At 32.7% G+C, this 20,815-nt stretch overlaps 2 protein-coding genes across 3 annotated transcripts; both read right to left on the bottom strand.

The window, feature by feature from the left end:
• Positions 1-539: 539 nt before the first annotated feature.
• On the bottom strand, positions 540-1,861 carry LOC108222527 (small ribosomal subunit protein eS24z). Its single transcript, XM_017396441.2, has 5 exons — positions 1,659-1,861; positions 1,525-1,566; positions 1,139-1,309; positions 948-1,034; positions 540-765 (listed from the first exon to the last, which is right to left on the bottom strand). The coding sequence occupies exons 1-5, from the start codon at positions 1,740-1,742 to the stop codon at positions 727-729; spliced, it is 423 nt and encodes a 140-aa protein (XP_017251930.1). The 5' UTR covers positions 1,743-1,861; the 3' UTR covers positions 540-726.
• A 3,331-nt stretch (positions 1,862-5,192) lies between these two features.
• Positions 5,193-20,338, bottom strand: LOC108224142 (double-strand break repair protein MRE11). Of its 2 annotated transcripts, XM_017398713.2 has the most exons (23): positions 20,218-20,338; positions 19,175-19,215; positions 18,568-18,703; positions 18,118-18,275; positions 17,158-17,248; positions 16,376-16,495; positions 15,663-15,731; positions 15,493-15,584; positions 15,260-15,362; positions 15,063-15,170; positions 14,897-14,959; positions 14,756-14,827; positions 14,566-14,643; positions 14,368-14,430; positions 14,236-14,296; positions 13,242-13,324; positions 9,061-9,174; positions 8,789-8,866; positions 8,456-8,524; positions 8,084-8,337; positions 6,504-6,618; positions 5,846-6,043; positions 5,193-5,542 (listed from the first exon to the last, which is right to left on the bottom strand). In XM_017398713.2, the coding sequence occupies exons 2-23, from the start codon at positions 19,189-19,191 to the stop codon at positions 5,510-5,512; spliced, it is 2,175 nt and encodes a 724-aa protein (XP_017254202.1). In that variant the 5' UTR covers positions 19,192-19,215; positions 20,218-20,338; the 3' UTR covers positions 5,193-5,509. The 2 variants fall into 2 exon arrangements, with proteins under 2 accessions (XP_017254202.1, XP_063950377.1); XM_064094307.1 differs by lacking the exon at positions 20,218-20,338 and having other exon boundaries at positions 5,359-5,542; positions 19,101-19,204.
• Positions 20,339-20,815: the final 477 nt, after the last annotated feature.

The following is a 20,815-nucleotide window of genomic DNA, read 5'->3' as shown; positions in this document are numbered from 1 at the left end:
GGCAAGTTGAATTTTGAAACTCATACTATCAGACCTTGCCTACACAGTGCAACACTTAAGTCAGTACTTATCAAGCTCTTTTACACGTTCTATGTTCTTAGATTTGTGGCCCAACAGCAGGCCAAGGCGACAAGGTCTTTTGCAGATCCCATATCTTCTTACTTCTTCCCATGCAAATGATTCTAAGCAATGTCAGCTCGTGACAACAAACTCACAGCTGCACAAACTAGCATTACCAAAATTGACAGATTGTGTTATGCTTTATAAGCATTCTCCATCTTTCTATTTCAGAAGTTGGCAGTAAAATTGATAGATTGTGTTGTTCAGAAGTTTAGTTTTGTTTTGCATACTCTAAACAACAAGATACTGACCATAATCTTAACATAGCTTTATTCTTGAGTTTTAATGGAGATCTCAATAAAATACAGATGATTCTACAAACCGTCGTTACAAATTTTAATTATTCTTCGAATCAGAACAGATACAGATTAACAATATAAAAAATCAACATAAACAGATACCATCACAAACACTGGACATTTTGTTCAATATCAGCATAACTAATGTCATCAATTCCACTGATAAGAAGTAAATTTATTCTAATGCACTAAGGAAAGTAAACACAGTACATAAGTAACTAAAAACAAATACAATCCATTATTATTCAGAACTATGATGAGACAAGGTTGTGGATTGGATTCTGGGAGCACAAACAGATTTCAAAACTCATCTCCTCTTGCCAGTCTTCTTATTGTCAGCCTTGCTCTGCATTATATGTTTAGCAATCTTTAGCATACTATAACATAGATGTATATGAACAAAAAAATGGCACCTAAATTATTTCAGTAATTTTTTTTTTTTTGTTTTAACGATTCAATAATTCAAAAAGAAACATTATATTAATTTGAAAATTCATATTTGAATCTGCAATGACATTTATATAGTACCTTCTTTACACCCCTGAGTTTCTTGGCTCTGTTCTTCCTCTCCTTGAGCTGCTTCCTTGATTTGTCCTTCTTAGTAAGCAGGCCATGCTGTCAACACATGTAAAACAAAAATCTCATTCTTCTGAATTTCATCGACAAACATAATGTACTATTTCTGACACAATACGAGTTCAATTGCACATATGAATTACTCTGATGAGTCGATATTTTGGCTCAAATTTCTTTGCATTCTCCACAGAGTCATAGATCAAACCAAAGCCAGTTGATTTCCCCCCTCCAAAATGGTTTCTGAAATTGAACACAATAATGCTATTTGGATCCCTCACATCATACATTGTGGCAATCCTTTGCTTCAGTTCCCCCTGGAAGTAAATAAAATTAAAGAAACAACAAACAGGATCAATTCATACTATACATTCCGGGTCTTCCCCTAACACCATAAGGTTTTAGATGGACTGGTTCTCAACATGGTATCATTTTATATATACTGTTCTCAACAATAAGATCATCACACAAAACTGCAGACCTCAACCTTTCTAGATATATCGACATTTCGAAAAATACAAAGAGAGCGAACCTTGGGAATATTAGGACGTCCCGGATGAATAACATCAACAACCTGCAAGAAAATATCACCATATCATTATGAATGTGAAGTAAAAAAACATAGATATATGTGGTCTAGAGTAAAAAAAATGCAGTGGAACAAACAAATTGTTTTCTGGAGAGAAGCCTGTTGGTCATAAACTTCCTGGTTCGAATAGTAAAGGCCGATTGCCTCTCCCCAATTGGCATTTTTGATAATATGATAATTCTATGTTATGTTACTAGTTCAAATGCCTGCAAATAAATGCATGCACGTATATATATATTTATAATGATAAGATGCTAAGCTACTGATTTATCAGTGGAGTGCAGTGTTGATGAGGTTTGTTGCAGGCAGATATCTAAATCCCGGATCTCATGTTTGACCCCAATAAACCAGTTGATCAGTTTTATCATAAAATCAGAGGCAACTGCAGTAGTACGTTTTGACTTGAGGAAATTTTAGTTTATTTTATTATTATAATAATTATAATAATTTATAGCAGTTATGATAAATCACTATTTAACAAGTAAGAGCATCTCCAACACTGTTAGATATAATATCTAAGATTATACCTAATATCTAAATAATGGAACACTTGATCATCACTCCATTATCTAAATCATTATCTAAAATATATGCCCAAACCTTCTTTTAAATTTTACTTTCATTTATAACATATAATATAATACCTTAAGTCATTTTCTAAATATTTAATTTAAAATATTGAAGGCACCATTTAAACGCACAATATTATAATATTATTAAGTATAAAAATGTTATTTTATTGTTAACTAAAATTTTAAAATTCTAATATAGTAAAATATGTTTTTAATTATGATCATTATTTATTTTTAATTTAAAATATATACTTTAAAACATTAACATAAATATAAAATTGTTATAATATTATCATTAAATATATTATATTATTTTTACTAATATAGAATAAATTTTGTTAAAATTTATTTTACTTTTATATTTAAAATTAATAACAAATATATTATTTTAAATATAACTAATTGTTATAGCTAATACCAGTAGAGGATCAATACTTATTTAATTTTAAGTTACAAAAAAATATTTAATTACTTTAAAATATTAACGTAAATATAAAAACGTTAAAATATTATTATTAAATATATTATTTTATTTCACAGATATAGAACAAAATTAGTTAATTTTATAATTGATTATATATTAATTAAAATAATAAAAAATTAATATTTTAAATATAAGTAATGATTATAACTAATACCACTAGAGCATAATTGCTTACAGGTTAACTAAATTTTTGAGGTAACGGCCAGCCCATCTTTAAATAAATGGCCTCTTAATATTCTCCATTTCAGTGTCTTATTTAATTTTGTTCTCTTTTTAGTTTTCTTTATTTTTACCTCTTAATTTTTTTTCATTTCAATGTCTTATTTAACTTTGTTATCTATTACTTCCTCCGTCCCATTTTAACTGCTTTTGACTTTTTTACACGTATTTTAAGGTGTTAAAAAAATCACATCTAAACATAATTATTTTTAATAAAACCTATATCAAATAAAAATTTTGATTCTAAACTTTTATTTGATATAAGAATTGAATTTTTTCATTGAGCGTAGATATTACTTTTTATCACCTCAATATAGGTGTTAAAAAGTCAAACATCAGTTAAAATGGGATAGAGGGAGTATGTTTTTTTTGTCGGGATCTACATACTCGTAGATGAGTTGTATAATAGATACAATATCCGCATCGGGGATTTCATTCATCCAAAAAATTTATCATCTAACCGAAAGATACGCAAAAATACTTCCGGACGTTTAGACAATAAAATTTTATAGACTGATAAAGAAAACCCAAAAATCTCTTTCCATGATCCTGAAAATCAAAGCAAACAAAAGCATAGTAAAAAAATGGATATATTACGAAAAGAGATTCTAAATATGACCTAAATTCCTCGAAGAACCCTCTTATTCAAAGATAAGAATAAAAAAACTAATAAAAATGAAATAAAAATAAGAGTAAAAAAGTCTAACCAAAGCCGAACTTTGGTTAGACACGTGAGTACTAAACTATTCCTAAATTATCATAACCTATGTGGTGCGAACAATAATGTTATAAAAGTTTTTGTGAGGTAAAGTAGTACTCTTTCCGTCCCCTTTTACATGTCCATTTTGACTTTTGACTAGTCAAATTGACTATATTTTGACTGAACTTTACACGTATCAGATAATTGAGAAAAATAATAAAAATTATATTACTAGAAAGTATATTTAATCTATTTTAATATGCAGCTTTCAGATTTTAGAAATGATGAGTAGATAATTTGTAATGTTTAGTCAAAAATTGGTCAATTTGACTTCTCGAAAAGCAAAATGGACATGTAAAAGGGGACGGAGGGAGTATATAGTATATTTCTGTAGCCTCTCGACTTCATGAGATTCAGGAAAGGATTAACGATTATAAACAAACTTATGCTTCCAGGCTTGGATCACCTCTTGCAAAAGGTTGGAAAAAAATAATAAGCTTCGAGAGTTAATCAAGGATCATATTATATCTATTAGCCTACTCAATCACCCTCATTTTATATTACACAATTTATAGTAGGAAAATATAACCTCCAGCATGAACTTGACATACCCAAAGAGTTCTGGTACTTTTGGTAACATAACACCATGTCCCTACTACACAAATGCTACCTATTCCAATACCATAGCACTATCAAAAATACAGATATGATAAAAATACCCCCAACTAACCTATTTATCCAAAAGACTAAAGACTAATCCATAATGCTGGACTAATAACAAAATATCTTGATTTAAGTTTAAATCAATGCAATAAGCCAAGATGACCAAAGTGAATACCGTCATTCTACCCATCCCCAATGGAGATGAATAGTTTTGGTGAACATACATGAATCGAACTGGTTTCCGTTTGAGCTAGGAAACATGAATGCATTCGCCAAAATTCCAATGGACCAAACCCTTAACTCAAAGCCAGATAAGTCTATGATAAAATAAGATATGCCCAGATGGTCAAGCAAACAATATATATGAAGTTTTGGCAAAAACTTGACAAGTAGCAGTAAAATGCCGACCTGGAAAGAAAGTGTTTGGATGTCAATTTCAACATCAAAGAAGGACACAACTTGTCTGATACTACTGCTTATAAGCGGCCACTTTTTGGTTAAAATCTCACTTGTGAACTACCACCTTGCTGATTAAAATCAATATATAGATGACACAACTTTGTTATCTTTTCGTTTAAAAAAAAACAAAAACTTTGTTCTCTTTTTAGTTTTAATAAAGATGACAACCATGCCATAAGGCAGATTATACATAGTACTTTTACCTCTTAATCTTCTCCATATTAGTGTCTTATTTAACTTTGTTCTCTTTTTAGTTTTAGCAAAGATGACAATCATGCCACAATGCAGGCTAACATCGTACCTAGGTAAAAAGGGAATAGAAAGATGAGGGAGAAAATACAATCGTCACGGTTGTTTATGAGACATCATACCATGTTAAGACAAGGACTAGAACATCTAATGCATCCGTTAAGCTATAACTTTTAAGAAATAAATGCGGTAATTAATTATATTCAGAATCATGTATCCATAAACCTGTCAAGAAATAATGATTTGGGCTTATATTACAAGCCTAGGCTCGAAAAACTACTTCCATAAACGGCTTCAACTTGTTTATACAGTATGCTTCCTGTTTCTGTTCAAATTTTTATACAGGATTCAAATCTTGTTAGGTTGAGTTGTGTCAAAAAGAAAAAAAAGAAAAAAAAAAAAACCTGCAGTACAATGACCATGCAAGGGTTAATTCCTCAAAAAGCAAAACCATTTCCAACTGCATTACAAATTTACATGCTCTCCTCTTGGAACACACAAGGTTCAGAAACATGCATGAACCATTCAATCGCAGGGCAGGCCACCTTCTAAGAGAGTTCTCGCTGACGGCTGATATATTACCTACCTTCTCAGGGCACCATAATTTCTTGTTACCTACAAACATAAAACTTCTTAGTTTGTAGTCTAGTCAAATTAGTTGGTAGAAAAAATTTCTTGTAAAAAGACTTGCAAATGACATTTACTAGTAGCTGACATACATATATTAACATCCAAGTTTTAGCATGCCACAGAATTTAAGCAAATGGTACGAAGAAGTCTAAAGTTGTTTATAGCTTTACAAATTTGAACAGAATTTGCTGAAAAAGTTTAGTTATAATTTGTCATTTGATGGCACGGCTGAGTTTTCCCCTAAAATCAAATAGCTTTTACTAACATTTGCTTATTGATTCTACTTACCCGAGTTTGAGATGCAGGTACTTTTTTTGTTACACTATCATCGTCGTCATCGTCATCATCATCTCTGTTCATCATCATTCGTTGTATTGAAGATGTCACACTATCTGTTTTCTTTCCCCTCTTGGAGGAAGATGCTCCTCTGCCTCTTCCTCTTGGAGCAGCAGGTCTTTTGCGGCTGTTAGCTCTGACATCCTCATCCTTTCAATAGGAAAACATATTTTACTTAAAGAGACTATTAAAGTAAGCATGAAGTTGATGAGTTTTGCAGCCAAAGTACAGCAAAAAACTAATTGAGAGCAACAGAATTTCATAATGAGACATTATAGGTTCAGAACAAAACCATTGCAGATTATTGATAAATTTGACACAAATTCTCTTGCAATCTAGATTTCTTGGATATTATCTAGTAGTCATCAGTCTGCAACTAATATCAAAGTAGCATGAACTGTGGGTAAAATAAGAAGTCGAATGAAGTCACGACAATTGCTACCTGGTACCGACAGGTCATATAGAATATGAATGCAATGTGTAGCACATATAGCTAAATATCCTTATTAATGAACTTCTCTAGTAAATTACCTGGTACTTCATAGACAGGGAAACAAAGAGAACCGATATGATTATGTTCTATAAAGTATAACATTAAGATGATCCATACCGAACTGTCCTCAACCTCGTTAAATTGCACAGCTTCATCACTTGAAGCAGAATCGACATTCTCCTCCTCTGCAGCAATACTTCTAACTGAAGCTGTAGCAGCAACTGATGCAGATCTGCACTCAAATTAAATATTTATGAATATTTATGGAAAACTAACATAATGCTGAGACAAACTTTTCTCCAAAATGAAAATAAAATTTCCAAATTTCTGTACTTGTCCTGCCTGATCGATGGTAAAGGGATGGAGGTAGGATATAAGAGAATCTCCAATGGTGTTGGCTAAATGATATAAAATATTGTTGAACCTGTAACGCGTTGTGCATCGATAGGACCGGTCATAATGGTTTGCTATAATTTAAAAATATTACGTTATTATTATTTCAAGTCGTTAAAAACAGAACATATTATTTTAATATGGTAATAGATGATGACAGGTCTGCAGAGGTTTGACAAATATTAGCCAACATCACAGGGTTGGCTAAATGTTTAGACAAGGGAAATACCCCATTGGAGTGGAGAAAATTTTAAATATACTCTGCAATTTTTTTATGGCATCTTTTATCCATTTTTAGCTAAGGATTTCAGTGGGTTTGCTCTAAGTATAGAATAAAAAGTTAAAAGAAAATGTTAAAAGTAAATGATGAAGGAAATAGGACGAGTGAGTGACTGAGTAAGCAACAGCAATTTATGGAGTGCTGTGGTCTAACATTTTAAGAATAAAGTAACCCAGAGATCTAATAACATATGGGGAGCACTTCCAATATTAAAAACAAATGGACTCCAGACAATCTAGTAACGGATGGGGCAGCACGAAGTGGACACTATGCATAACATTAGCAAAGAGACCATTTATAGAGCTGTTAACAGAGACTGCAGGGGTAACTAGTAAAAGTACCACTCAAAAGTCCAATATACTAACATTTTTTTTTTCTTTCTAGTGTAGATGACATATTAACCAAGTCTGGGTGGAATTCAGTTGTAAACTATAATAACTCTTGATTACTGAATTAACAAGTCGAGGACATCTTGATGTAAAGGTGTTGATGACTTGATGAACATGGCCTGCAATTTCTAAGAACATCAGACATTCTAAGACCTATTAATCTGCAACAGTTGATCAATTTTTTAGTTAATCTTGTGTTATCTCAGAAGGAAGGAAAATGTACTCGGGGAAACAATCTCTCTTTAGATGAAACACTTCTAATGGCGATTTTGACCTGTTCTGGGCCCCGGGGTCAACTACAAGTTTTTACAATCAAACAAGAACATGAAATTAATATTTCAACCTACGCTACATAAGACCCACACTAAGCAAGTAAACATGTGATAAAGTTAATATAGCATACAGCCTTTTATCGTTACAGCCTAGTGAGTAGGGACGCTGTAATAAGTTCACAAGTCCCAAAAGCATTTTTTCCATCTAAAATTGTTAAAGGACACTCATTCATTTGCATGGATAGTGGATCAACATTATAAATTATCTAACAGTCGTCACATTACTCATAGTTGGGATACACGAGTCATATACTTTTCTTTAGACAGAATATATCCAAGGGACTATTAGCTCTGAAAGTATACCTTCCTGAACGTACACCCATAGACGCATCGAGAGTCGTCTGCTTCAAATTTGAAGAGCCTCTGCCTCTTCCCCTACCCCTGCTGCCCCTCCCTCTAGCCGGCTTACTAATTTCAGAAGCATCATGAGAGGACCTGAAAGATTGTGATGCTGCTTTCCTGCCTCTGGTGGTGGACTTTGTACCATATAATTGAGTACTGTCCTCATCATCACTAAAAGATACTGCACTTCCGACATCTTTGGTACTTCTAATATTCTACATATAGATGAACACAAGTTCGGGTACATAAGCCAAATGTGCAACGAAAAGAATTGAATAGAATACAATAGAACAACGATGCAAAATTTAACAGCTAGATATGAGATCAAACTACCTCTAATGACTGTCCACTAGATGTGAACTGAGCAGGGTCTTTAGAATGCGATCTTTCCTTCACACGTTCCTGCACAACACATATGAGCTTGACCATGTGATTCATATAGGCCAAAAAGAATTTCATATGCCAACTGGAATCTGGTACCAATATAACTTGTGGTTATTGTATAGGAATGATCACCAAATCCTATGGATTTCATTTCAGGATAGTAAATATAAACTATTAGGCATAAAATTAAAAAATGATTTTTTAAATGAAAACGTAGGTCTATCTAACAGGATATTGCCCAACCTTCATTTTGCAAATATTATAAGAATCATAACAACTTGCCTGTAAGCACTCTCCAACCTTAACAATCAGATCTTCCTCTTCAAACTTCAGAGTATCCGAATCTCGAGCAATTTTACTCTGATAAGGACACAGTTACTTTAATTTCAAAAATGAAATATATTTATGCACCAGCAATAACAAGTTAACAACACAGACTACCAGTATCTGTTTTTATGAAAATACATTCACATACATGTCACCTAAATGTACCCAAAACCAAAACCAATGGCAAAAGGTTGTGAACAAAACTGGGATTGAAAATGATAGCTTACACGGGTTTCTTGAAGGTTGTATTGCACACAGGAGTAGAAAGCCATTTTGTCGTCCTTATTAACAAAATTGTGTAATGCAACATCCAAATCGTTGACTGGAAGGATCTCCATTTGCTGAGAGACCAACAATTGTTTAGATACACAATACATAAGCATCGAACATCATCATCAATTATAACTACTTTTTATATTCGATATACTTAACTACTACTAAAGCTAGTGGCTCGACGAGTGCATTGACAATTTGAGGCTCTCTTAAAGCGTGATTTATAAAGGAAGACCAATGTTTAATTATTATTATAATTTGTGTGCCACATGTTAGAAATTAGAATAGATCCAGAACCCAACACTTATGACTAAAAAACATAATTTTTTTGTTCATTAGTACAAGAATTTATATCAAAAAACATTATTCCATAAACTGTTACAGATATATACAGTACACTGTACACATATAAATATATTATTTTAAAAAATGAAGTTCTATAAACATAAAAAAAAAGCTTTATACAATCGTTTTTGTAAGGATTCCAAATGAAACATTCAAGAAATATATACCCTGCATCACTAAAAGAGTGTATCAACACTATGGCGATACGGGCGTATGGCCCTGAAGCCTTTACATCTAATAGTAGTTAAAAATTTATATATTGCAATATATACTACTCTAAATAGTAGTACATACTAACAACAATGCATTAACCTTAGACAAAAAAAATCAATACTTTAATTGTATACTAACAAGTCAGTATCTACAAAAGACAAATAATGAAAATCACATCATTTACGTATAAAAAATGAACTTAAAAAGTTCTATTCTCAAAACCAAAATTAGCTGCTTCTTTTTTTTTGCGATTTTAAAGTCCTTGTTGCAATTACTTATTCGGAAAACAATTTTGTTTTTTGCTAAATAAATATGGTTTCCATGGAAAACAAATTTTTATATGAATGAATACAAATATTGTTGAATTTTATGAAACAAAACTTGATATTCTATTCAAATATTGGGGAAAAAAAGGTTGTGGTGTCCTCCTGCGGTGTCCAAGTCACTGCCTTAGCACATAATGTAAAAATCGCAAAATTTCAAGTACGTAAATAAACTGATTATTTAATTTTTATGCGGTTTAAAACTTTTATTTAAATATTTGTGAAAATATTATATTGGTACGTAAAATATTTAAGGTTGATAAAAGTTTAGATATTATTGGCTAGCAAGTTTAATTTATTACATACCATTAAGACTTCTTTTTTTTTTTTGAAATCACGTACCATTAAGACTTAAATGTTGGTTACGTAAATAAATTGGTAGGAGTATAGTTGTTGTTACGACCAGAAACATTACAAATATTACGGGTTAGCTAAAATAAATATTTCGTTATATTTAGTTAAGGAAATTTCGAAATATTTTATAAAAGAATTAGAATAATTATTTAATTAATTATTCTAGTATTTTACAGTTCCGAATAATATTTCTAATATTTAAATAGAAATCATCAAATGATTCAGGACTGAAATATTCGTTAAATAAACAAATTAGATTACGTGATTGCGAGACTTTAGTTTGCGAGCAAATATAAATAAGTAAATAAATAATACAAAACAAAACTAACCGACTAAGCTGGTGCAAATATTTGCACATGGAATTGATCAAAAACTAGGTACTCGACTGAGTACTGCCCAAGAATAATTAAACTAGGGATTAGTTTATAAGTTGATTATGGTTAAATATTATAAAAACCCCAGAGCAAGCACATGTATTCCCGAGTATTGCCTTCCCGAAATTCATTTCGTAGTGACCAAGTACTATACTTAGCGCCCAAGGAAAGGCACACAAATCGAGACAAATAAATAGTTAATTAAGTTAATTTAAAAACAATTAGATGTATTAATGGTAATTAGCAATACCAGTATAAATACTAGAGAATGAGTTTTATTTTCATCTTTACAAAAAACACTGCAAGGAGAGCCAGGAGTATTATTACGTCAAGAGGAATAAAAGGAGTAGTTTGAGACTTTATATTCACAAGGTAATTATTCAATGCCTTCACCCTCTTCTACAAATAAAATAAGCTATTTATGGCAAATTTCAATTATGGCTTTAGTTCTTTACCTATCAGTATTAACAGTTAAATTATAGTTTTAGTAGTAAAGCTAGTACACCGACTCTCTCCATACAAAATTCTTGTACTTCTACCCAAACTCAACAAAGGAAAAGAAATTGCGGCTAGGGTTCTTATATGAAATTAGGGATTTGTTGATTGTTGTTGGTTAATTGAATTAAAGGAGGGTTGGGATATAATTGGTTTAGTGGGTGGAGAATCGGAGCTGAAAAGGAAGAGGCGGAGTTCGGCCGGAGCTCACGGCGGCGTCGCGACGGAGACTCTCGGCGGCGTCGAGGTTGACAGAGAAGAGATTTAGAGAGAAGTGTGCGTGTGTTTATTCTCGTGTGCGGGGGTTTTGAGATGTGTTGTGGTGGCAGAGGGCTTAGGAGCGGGGAGACGCCGCCGGTGACGACGGTGGATTCGCGAGGGAGGGAGAGGGAGAGAGTTGAGAATTTACTATCTGGTAAGGCAGATAGTTTATGGTTACAAATGTTAACCCTTGTGCTAGCAAATGAGAGTGGTAGGTGTGTCTTGTGCGGTTACGATCAGACTGCAAAGATCACACAGGAGAACGGTATTCACGAAATGGTGCTGATCGAGCCATGTAGTGTTACCGAGAGGTGGAAGACCAGCGTTTTCTTTACTTGAACTTGTGTTGTCATTTGACGGTAGCTGCTTTGTTGCTTTGACTTGAATTGTTTTCTATGCCTTACGTGCATATTCTGTTGATTGTTGTTTTGTTCTATGTGGACTTGCTGAGCAATTTAATTGCTCATTCTTGCATCTATTTTTTTTTTTTTTTGAGCAGTAAATAGTGAGTATGGCACAACTCAAGAGAACCGCCCATTTTTGGCAAAGGCTGGGAAAAGGCACATCACCCAAGCTGAGACTGCTAGACTATAGCGCTTGGTAGTACGAGCTATAGTTATTATAATGGTCTGAAATCAGACTTCCCTTTATGTAATAAAGTTAGACTCGTTAGTAATGTTGTAAGACGATCGACCCTGGACTTGTGGGGCAAGAGTTGGATTATGTAATATTAATATGTAATGCAATTGTTGTTTTAAACCAGATGTTTAGTGACGGACTAGAACTGCGGGATGTGGATCTAGGGGCGTCACATGTACGTGTGACGATATGGATGCCTTACAGTTTTTGCACACCACACTGCCATATCGATTAAAATATTGTACCCTATTTATGCTTATAAATTACTCCCTCAGTACCACTTGATTGTTTACATTCGGGACCGAGGCTTTGACATGTATTTTAATGCTCCTATAAAGTATAGTTTCACAAACTATTTTTATTTTTTTTCTTCCAAATAAAAATTTAATATTTTAATTTAATGTTCTATTTTTATTCAAAAAAAGTAAATTTTAAAAATAAGTTATGAAACTATACTTTATATACACCTTAAAATGTGTCCCAAGCAGTGAAAAAACTGTAAAGATATGAGTGGGACGGAGAGAGTAAGTGATAACTTGAGAATATGTAATATGAACAGGCAATTCAATAAAAATATGGCAATTTGCCTTTTAATTTATTCTAATAATAGATTGTCAAAACCAAAAGAATATAGGAATTTGGCCCACAATATTACAAGTAAAAGAAACTATTAAAAATAGTACAACTCAAAAGATAATCACAAGTAAAAGAAGTTCTCATATAAATTTTCTAGTGTGATAATTATGCATCCTTCGGAACATATGCATCCACTTGTGTGTTATATATTTACATAACATATAATATATCTATCCAAATGACGTGTATATTCGTAACAATGAAATAATAAGTCACATTGTGCACTCATAATAAATAGTCACATGGGGCGCCATGATTAGTACACACGCTGCGTACATAAGAAAGTTTTAAAACTAATTTGAGCTACACAAAATATTGTTCTTGAACTTCATATATATTTTTTAGTGGTTTGAGTTTTATTTAATTCTAATAGTGTGTTTTAACTATATATGGCTACTATAATGCAACTCAGTACATTCATTTTTTATAGACAAGCATTAGAATGTGTACTTGTTTAAACTGAAAAGATGTATGAATGATGAAGCAATTGCTCACCAGGTTATTTTCTGCAACTAAAGCCTCGATATTTTGCTGATTCAATTCTTCTGGTCGTAGCTTTTCAGAATCATCAATTTTTACTGCAGTAAATAAACAATTATACTATCACTATTAGCAAACTAGCAGCAACATTATTCTCTTCAAAACAAATTATATTTACCAAGACTGATGACAAGGCGACACAGTTCAACATCATATGAATTACTCATGTCTGTAATATATAAGAGGAAACTGACAATGATTTATCCAACAGGGTCAGGTCTAGGTTAAATTACCAGGGGCCAAAGTTATGGCTCAGAACAAAATTTTAAGTATTACTCTAAAAGAAATAGTTGACTTCTTATCAGCTTGTGTTGCAACCTATAGAGTTATTTGAAGTAGTAATTTTTGTTGATGTCACAGCAGTCTTGAGCTTATGATATTGACAAGTGGTTTGCAGTCCTGTCACAGCTCAAGTCCAAACAATTTGGAAATCGCAGATTCACAATTCTAAAGCATAAACGAATTTATATTTTCTTATTTAATATCATGAATTTATATTATATTAGTGCATGACATCAAACATAGAAATAGAAGGCATTTTTAAAGGTAATCTTATGGGACGAGATTTTTGATGATTCCTAAGTAGTTGACTATTAAGTATTAACAGACTCCAAAACAGCATTGTTGCCTGGATTTTGTTGAACCTTGACTCTCTATGCAATAAAGGCCTAGACCCAGCATCCAAATAAATATATTGTAATAATATCTATGCATATCTGACATCCAGCAAAATACATAATGAATACTTTAAAAGGCAAATAACGCTATATTTGTAAACCAAAAAATTCCAGCAAATAAATTATATGACAATGGTGCTGATCTACTATACGACCTATGATTATTCATTGAAAGCAAAAACACTTCAAGACCATTAATGACTATGCAATTAATGAATGATAACTTATGTAATCTACTCGGCAGAAAGACAAACCAAAATAAACAACCATACCTACGTTGTGACCTTTCTTTGAAGCCTTTGAGAAAATTAGAATATCCTGAGGGTTTGCAACCTAAGAATTTAAAATTAGCCATTCAGTTTGGGGTTTATAACCTATTATTTAGATAGTTTGTGAAAAGTTACCTTTCCCACATACTTCTGCCCAAATCTTTGAGGATTTATGGTCATGAATCCAGAATAATCTACCTGTCAAATCAGTGCATATATATGTGGGGAATACGTTGGACAATCAAAGATGCTAACAATGATCGATTAACGGAAAGAAGTATGATGCAGACCATAAATTTTGTCATTCTATCATTCTAGGTGGAGCAGGACTACCTTTAGTCTTACTAGTGGTAGCTTGACCTCTGATTTATTTACAGACTTCTGGTAAGACTTGTCTATTAGATGTCTGACCTAGAGCAAGCAAACAGGACAGGATAAAAGATAAGATGCAAATACCCTCAAAATATTGATCTTCTTGTCACAACATATCTTGACAAGTTTAAACAATGGAAAGCAAAAGTACCACTTTGTCCAGATGTTCAAGAATTGAATTTTGGTCATTAGGATCAATGTCGGCTTCATCCTTTAATACAACCTGCATCATGAAGATAAAGTTAGCACCAAGTTTTTAACTGATTATATAAACATATGTGGAAAAGAATACCTCAGCATATTCAAACGGCCTCACTGAGTTTAAAGGTATCTTGGTTGGCCTGTATTGATTACCCTATATGCAATTTGAGCATCTGTTATGTATAAAACAAGAGAAACTTTGATTTCAAGAGAAAATAGAAAACAAAAATGGCTCTTGTTTGCATCCTAAAGCCAACCTTAATCTCTACAAGCAGGACATGTTTCGGCTTTGATTCTCCATCAATTAGTGATGTTGCAACTGAAGATCCTGGTTGTGTAATGTGGAAACCCATGCCTGGAACTTCCTACAATGATGAAAGATCTCTTTTACATAAGTTCAATTTAGCTACAAAGCATGTTTTAAAACAATTAGAAATCCCCATTCTAGTGGCACCTGAGGGTCAACAAGACATTCATGTTCGTGGCCCCAAACTATGAAGTCCAGAAACCGTGGCAAAAAATGCTCATTAATGGCATTTTTAGGATTTGTCTTCACTCTGAGGTAATAAAAAACAAAAAACTACATAAACATGAAATATTTCAAACTGACTAGGTGCGCGCACAACACCTCAGATATAGGTTAATTTCAATCCTGTTGCAATCACCATTAGAAGAAATTAATGTAACCTGTTTTGATGCAACACCAAAATATTGAACCAGTCTGACACTTGGCATCCTTCCTGAGTTTCCGGACGCATCCACTGTACAGCATGAGGGGTCTATGAAAACAAAATGTGACCCAATACATTAGACTACTGAACAAAACATCTTCATATAAAACAAGTCTAAATAAGTACCTGAAACATTCTATTCAGACGTTCATCTCTAATGTTTCCCAGACCATAGAGAGCTACCGAAGTTGAGCCCTGAAATCAGAGTAGACAATCATCCCATTAGAAAAGGCATGTGTTCTCTACTCTGTAGCTAGTGTTGCAAATGAGTCGGCGCAGCTGACTAAAATATGTTCTAGCTCCACTTTTATATGTGAAAAGTTTTACAGTTCGAGCATGCCTCAACACATACCTCAACATAAGTAAGAAAGTAAGGTATTGCATTTACGATTAAGTTCAAACCCACTGAAAAGGGTTGACATGTAAACTTAAGTTACTCGGCCTATATTCAGATTGACCCTAAGTTAACTTCTAAAATTTTATGTGAATCAGGATCAATCAATTCTATCATTTTACTGCATCTTTCATTACATGCAGCCTTCATATTATAGGCAAATGAACCAAAGCAATTGTCATGCATAATTCTATTCTTATTAAAATGATTAGTCAAAAGGTAAAAAAGGTTGTATAACCAGTCTTATGTTTCCAGATGATATAAATTTTGTTTCCAAACAACACAACATTCAGCTATTATGCTGAAACTTGACCCGATTCCTTGAACAAGCTCACTTTAAGATATGAGCTTCTTTTTTTGCTACACAAGGGGACCCTACCAGGAAAACAAGACATGCATTAAAGAATTTGACTCCTTTATTCTTTTATCTGTATAGATTTATTACCTTTCTGATAAGAATGGGATACAGTGTGATCTGCCCAACACCAGAACCTCCGAGAGCCATTTTCCCAAAGTAGTTAACAAGATTGCAAGCCGATAGGATGTCAACTGCAGAAAGATTGTCCTAACAAAAAACAAAATGAACGTAAAACAGAGTAAAAGTGACAACTACATTTGAATAATTACTTTTGGGATAACTATATAGCTTCTTTATATTTCTTCATCTACTGTACTCTAGAATCTCTAAGAGTCAAAGAGTATAGTGCTCGATAATTTTCAGACATTCCTTTCGAATTCTAACAAAAAACTTCAAAAAAATTGACCATAGAAACTGTACTAAAAATCTCTATAATAATCTTCATCAATATTTCCTCTGTGTAAACAGAAGTTATGATCTTCCAAGAAGGAATAGCCGAATAGGCAAAAATACTCGAAACCAATGGTCCAGAGATGAACAAAAATCAGTTGTATAAGCAATAATATAAACAGAGACAAAAGGTTCCCAAATAATATTGCAGTTAACAAGGATTGCAAAACTGACAACATATGGAAATAGCTAAAATATCCAATTATGAAAGCGAATGTTATGGTAGTTTGACTTGCAGAATACATACCCCTGATTGAGAATAAACCAAAATATAAAAAGGAAGGCAAAACAAAGAAAACATTTACATTAGTAGGCGATTGCAACTATAATTTAAAATTTAATACATCCGATAGAGAAGATTTTAATTGCAGATAACCACATGCGAGACGACTGGTAAGCAATAAGGTAAAAACAGATACCACTCCAGCAGGGTCATCATGATTCCCGTGAATACTGAACACTGGTAGTCCCACGTTAAAATGTGGATCTTCGTAATTCACATGGCCAAATCTGAGAAGATAATATAGGTCAAAACATTGATACTCACACTTCATTTATATATGATAGCACAAAATTAATTTCTTAAGTAAAATATAACTCCCATATCAACCTGAAGAACATAATTCAATTCCATATGACACATTATACAGTTATGATTAGCTTTTGGCTTCACTTTCACCGGGCCCACTGGGATGACATTTATCGACAATCACGTGACATAAATAATAGTTCACCTATGGCTTCTTAAGTTTCTAAAGCTACATTTATGCTTGCAAGGTTCAAAGTATTCAATGTAAAGCTAGATTTGGGTCTGAAGTAATTCATGGGCTTTTAATGTTTGCAATAATGACTCAGCTACTCATGTCTATGCCTGCCCATATTCTTCATACTGAAGGAATGAGGATAAGTCTACTTATGTCACAAAACCAACAGGATGATATTTTACAATTCTTTTAATAAAAATAAAAGATATCCGAGTCATCTTCAGTACTCCCTCCAACTATCCCAATAACTCCACACAACCCTCCTCCTGAAGAAGAAATACAGAATTTTGTTCAGGTGGCTTCTAAGCAGATCGATAACAGTGCGCGATAAAAGCTGCTGCTATATAATCATTGTTAATGGAGAAAACTATGTTATGGAAAACTTACCTTAGAACTTTCCACACCTTTATGTTGCTTTACCTTATTTTCCTTAATGTTTTAGACTATCCCAACACACAAACATGATTGTTTGTTTTGTTATATTTATGTGTTTCTATGTACTCCTTTGAAGACCTTTGACTTGACCTAAATTAGTTCACACTAATTCTTGTTACTAAAAAGTGACAATAAGCTACTTTTAATTTAATAGATGATAAAGATGGCAGAAGCATTTACATGTTTGCAAAGTTGATGGTCTGGTCACTGACAACCTGAAATTGTACTGGCTGATCATTGAGACAATACCGGCGAAGAATCTCTATTGTCTTCACTAAAGTTGACCTTGATGGCTTGTTTTCATGAAAAAGATCCCCACCAAGTAGAACAAAGTCTACCTAAAGGCACAATTAAATCAGTGAGGGGCATTAACCATATAAGAAGCACCTAATTACTTGTGTGATTAAGTATATTGACAAATATATTAGTGAGAATAAGATATTAAAAGGAACCAATTTCATTAATATGACAGGTTCCGATTTTATTCACACGAAAGGTTCAAGACAAACAAATAAAAAAATATATATGAGCAGTACATAATTAAAACTGATTAATTTACGCACACACATACAATTACAAAAGAGATCTATTAAAAGATAAACAATCAAGACAATAACTGAAAACCATAACCTTCTGTTTTTCTGCTATTGAACATATTTCATCAAATGCTTGAAAAGAATCATGCCTCCTTATTTCATCTTTTTCCATATAACCCAGATGACAGTCCGTTGCTACAAGTACTCGAAGCGTATTACTAGTATCCTCCCTGAAACTTCTCTTTGTTATATATTACACAGATACATCTAAGCAAGCAAACCTTAAAAATAGAAAATCTGTATCGAACTTCACTAACTATTAAAAGACATAAAAGAGAAACACAAGTTCGTATTGTAATGTTAATTAACACACCACCCTGACCATTTCGTGGAAAAACACCCTACATGCTAAAGTAGTAAAGTGTCTTAAATGATATATTATATATTAAACACAGTAACGGAAGACCAGTACGCATGATATCTTGTTCAGAGATGATTGGGGGACAATTGTTTGAAGCTAATAGTATTAAATTCAGGTTCAACTGTGTCAACATACTTCATAAGACAAATTGCCTATTGTCACAATAATTTAATTTGACGGGACAATTTGAAATTTACTTGGCTTACATTTAATTGTTTAATGACAGTATCATATCAGGTGTAGGTTGACATGAACTAGCACGGTATTTCAGATATTTTACCTTGGCAAATCACCCATTAGAACCAAGTGTGGCCTCTTTGCCTGCCACAAAGCAATAACACACATATTATACATGATTCGTAGTCATAGATGATTGACATGGGCAGATTAAATAAAGGGTTGAAACATCATACATATCAAAAAAGTATCCCTGCACAAAATCAGTACCAACCACAAAGAAGTCCTTATATTGCCATATATTATTTGATAACATTCATCTCTGTCAAGTGTAATTGTATAAAAATTGATCCAGCAACTTCAAAGCTCCATGAATTCCTAATATCCACTACCATGAAATAAAACCACAACTCCTTCTATGACTTTATAACCAAAAACCTGAACTCTAAGCCATCGTGGGATTTAAATATCGAAAGAACATACAGGTTTGTCTAACTTAATGAAGTGTCCGGTTTTAGTAAGAAGGATCCAACTCAGATCCCATACCCACACCCATGTCATGTCTGGTGGACACAAGTATAGCACAAAAATGGAGACCGGGTAACATCATAACTTGATTTAATTCATCTTATATTTCTCATATACAGCATATTATTGCTAATGTCACTAGTATTATTATATCACTTGGTGCCTAGTAAGCCGAAGCGTAAGCTTAATTAGTTTTCCAAATGACGAAATCACAACACATATAAGCATACTTATAAATACTCCCTTCGACTCGGGAGAATGTAAACCACATTCCTTTCTGCTCAGATATTAGAGATTCATCATCGAAATTAGCTCGTAAAATAGGCAACTACAATAATCCCCGTATTGCATTAACATCATCATTATTTAAAATTTAAATTTCCAACTAAAACAAGAGAGAATTAGTAGCTCGAAGTACTTGCATTTCATTATAATTCATAAACATTGAAAAAGCACAATTCATATACCAGAATCACCGGGAACTAATTAATTCAAAGGCAAAAATTAAATATAAAAAAAAACCCTTAAATCACGACTCGGTACAGACAAAAAAACAAAATGAAATAAGATATAAAAGAGAAAGTAGAATACGATAAATAAAAATAAACTAAAAATTACCGCTTGTCGAAGTGAGAGCAGAAGGAAGCAGAGTTGCAGGGAGGAGCAGATTGTTGAAAAATGGAAGACAGAGGGAATAAAAGTAAAGGCCGCGGACTAGGCATACATGTGTATGTTTTGGTTTGGGTTTTGTGTTGGATTTAACTTTGGGCTAATACAATATTTAACGGGTTCAGTTTACACCAGCCCGAAACTGCAAATTAAAAAATCTCACTGCTGTTCTCATAAAGTTGAAAGAAAAAAATCCACTATTATATATGTTCTTTTTATCATAAGATTTTTATGTCAATAAATTGTATCAAAATATAATATCGAAATTTTTTTTTTTGCAAAAATTTGGAATGACCAAATTTTGTTTTTAACTAAAAGGTGTTCAGAAAAAATGTTTATAATTTTTATATTCACAAAAAAAAAATCACATGTTTTTCAACAAAAAAATTATTCTAACAATATTATTGTGTACCAACGCTCATCATCCATCCTCCCTCGAATGACTGTGCATTTACTCCAATTAAATGCACACATATGACGTGCTAAGCACTTCTCGATACTATCTGCTCTAATACTTTTTGGATGAGTCCGAGCTATTTAATTTAAT

This window comes from Daucus carota, chromosome 5 (assembly GCF_001625215.2).
Source record: "Daucus carota subsp. sativus chromosome 5, DH1 v3.0, whole genome shotgun sequence".
Classification (NCBI taxonomy): domain Eukaryota; kingdom Viridiplantae; phylum Streptophyta; class Magnoliopsida; order Apiales; family Apiaceae; genus Daucus; species Daucus carota.
The sequence above is the reverse complement of the archived record's forward strand: the minus strand, read 5'-3'. Positions and strand labels throughout refer to the sequence as shown.

Bases quoted from the DNA above. Each gene is read 5' to 3' on its own strand.
- LOC108222527 (XM_017396441.2), bottom strand. From the start codon at position 1,742: ATGCCAATTGGGGAGAGGCAATCGGCCTTTACTATTCGAACCAGGAAG. The intron at 1,567-1,658 runs GTTTGTTCCACT...ATTTTCTTGCAG, and splicing joins TTCTCTCCAGAAAACAATTT to GTTGTTGATGTTATTCATCC. The intron at 1,310-1,524 runs GTTCGCTCTCTT...ATTTACTTCCAG, and splicing joins GACGTCCTAATATTCCCAAG to GGGGAACTGAAGCAAAGGAT.
- LOC108224142 (XM_017398713.2), bottom strand. The intron at 8,867-9,060 runs GTAAGCTATCAT...TGTCCTTATCAG, and splicing joins ACAACCTTCAAGAAACCCGT to AGTAAAATTGCTCGAGATTC. The intron at 6,044-6,503 runs GTATGGATCATC...TCCTATTGAAAG, and splicing joins ACGAGGTTGAGGACAGTTCG to GATGAGGATGTCAGAGCTAA.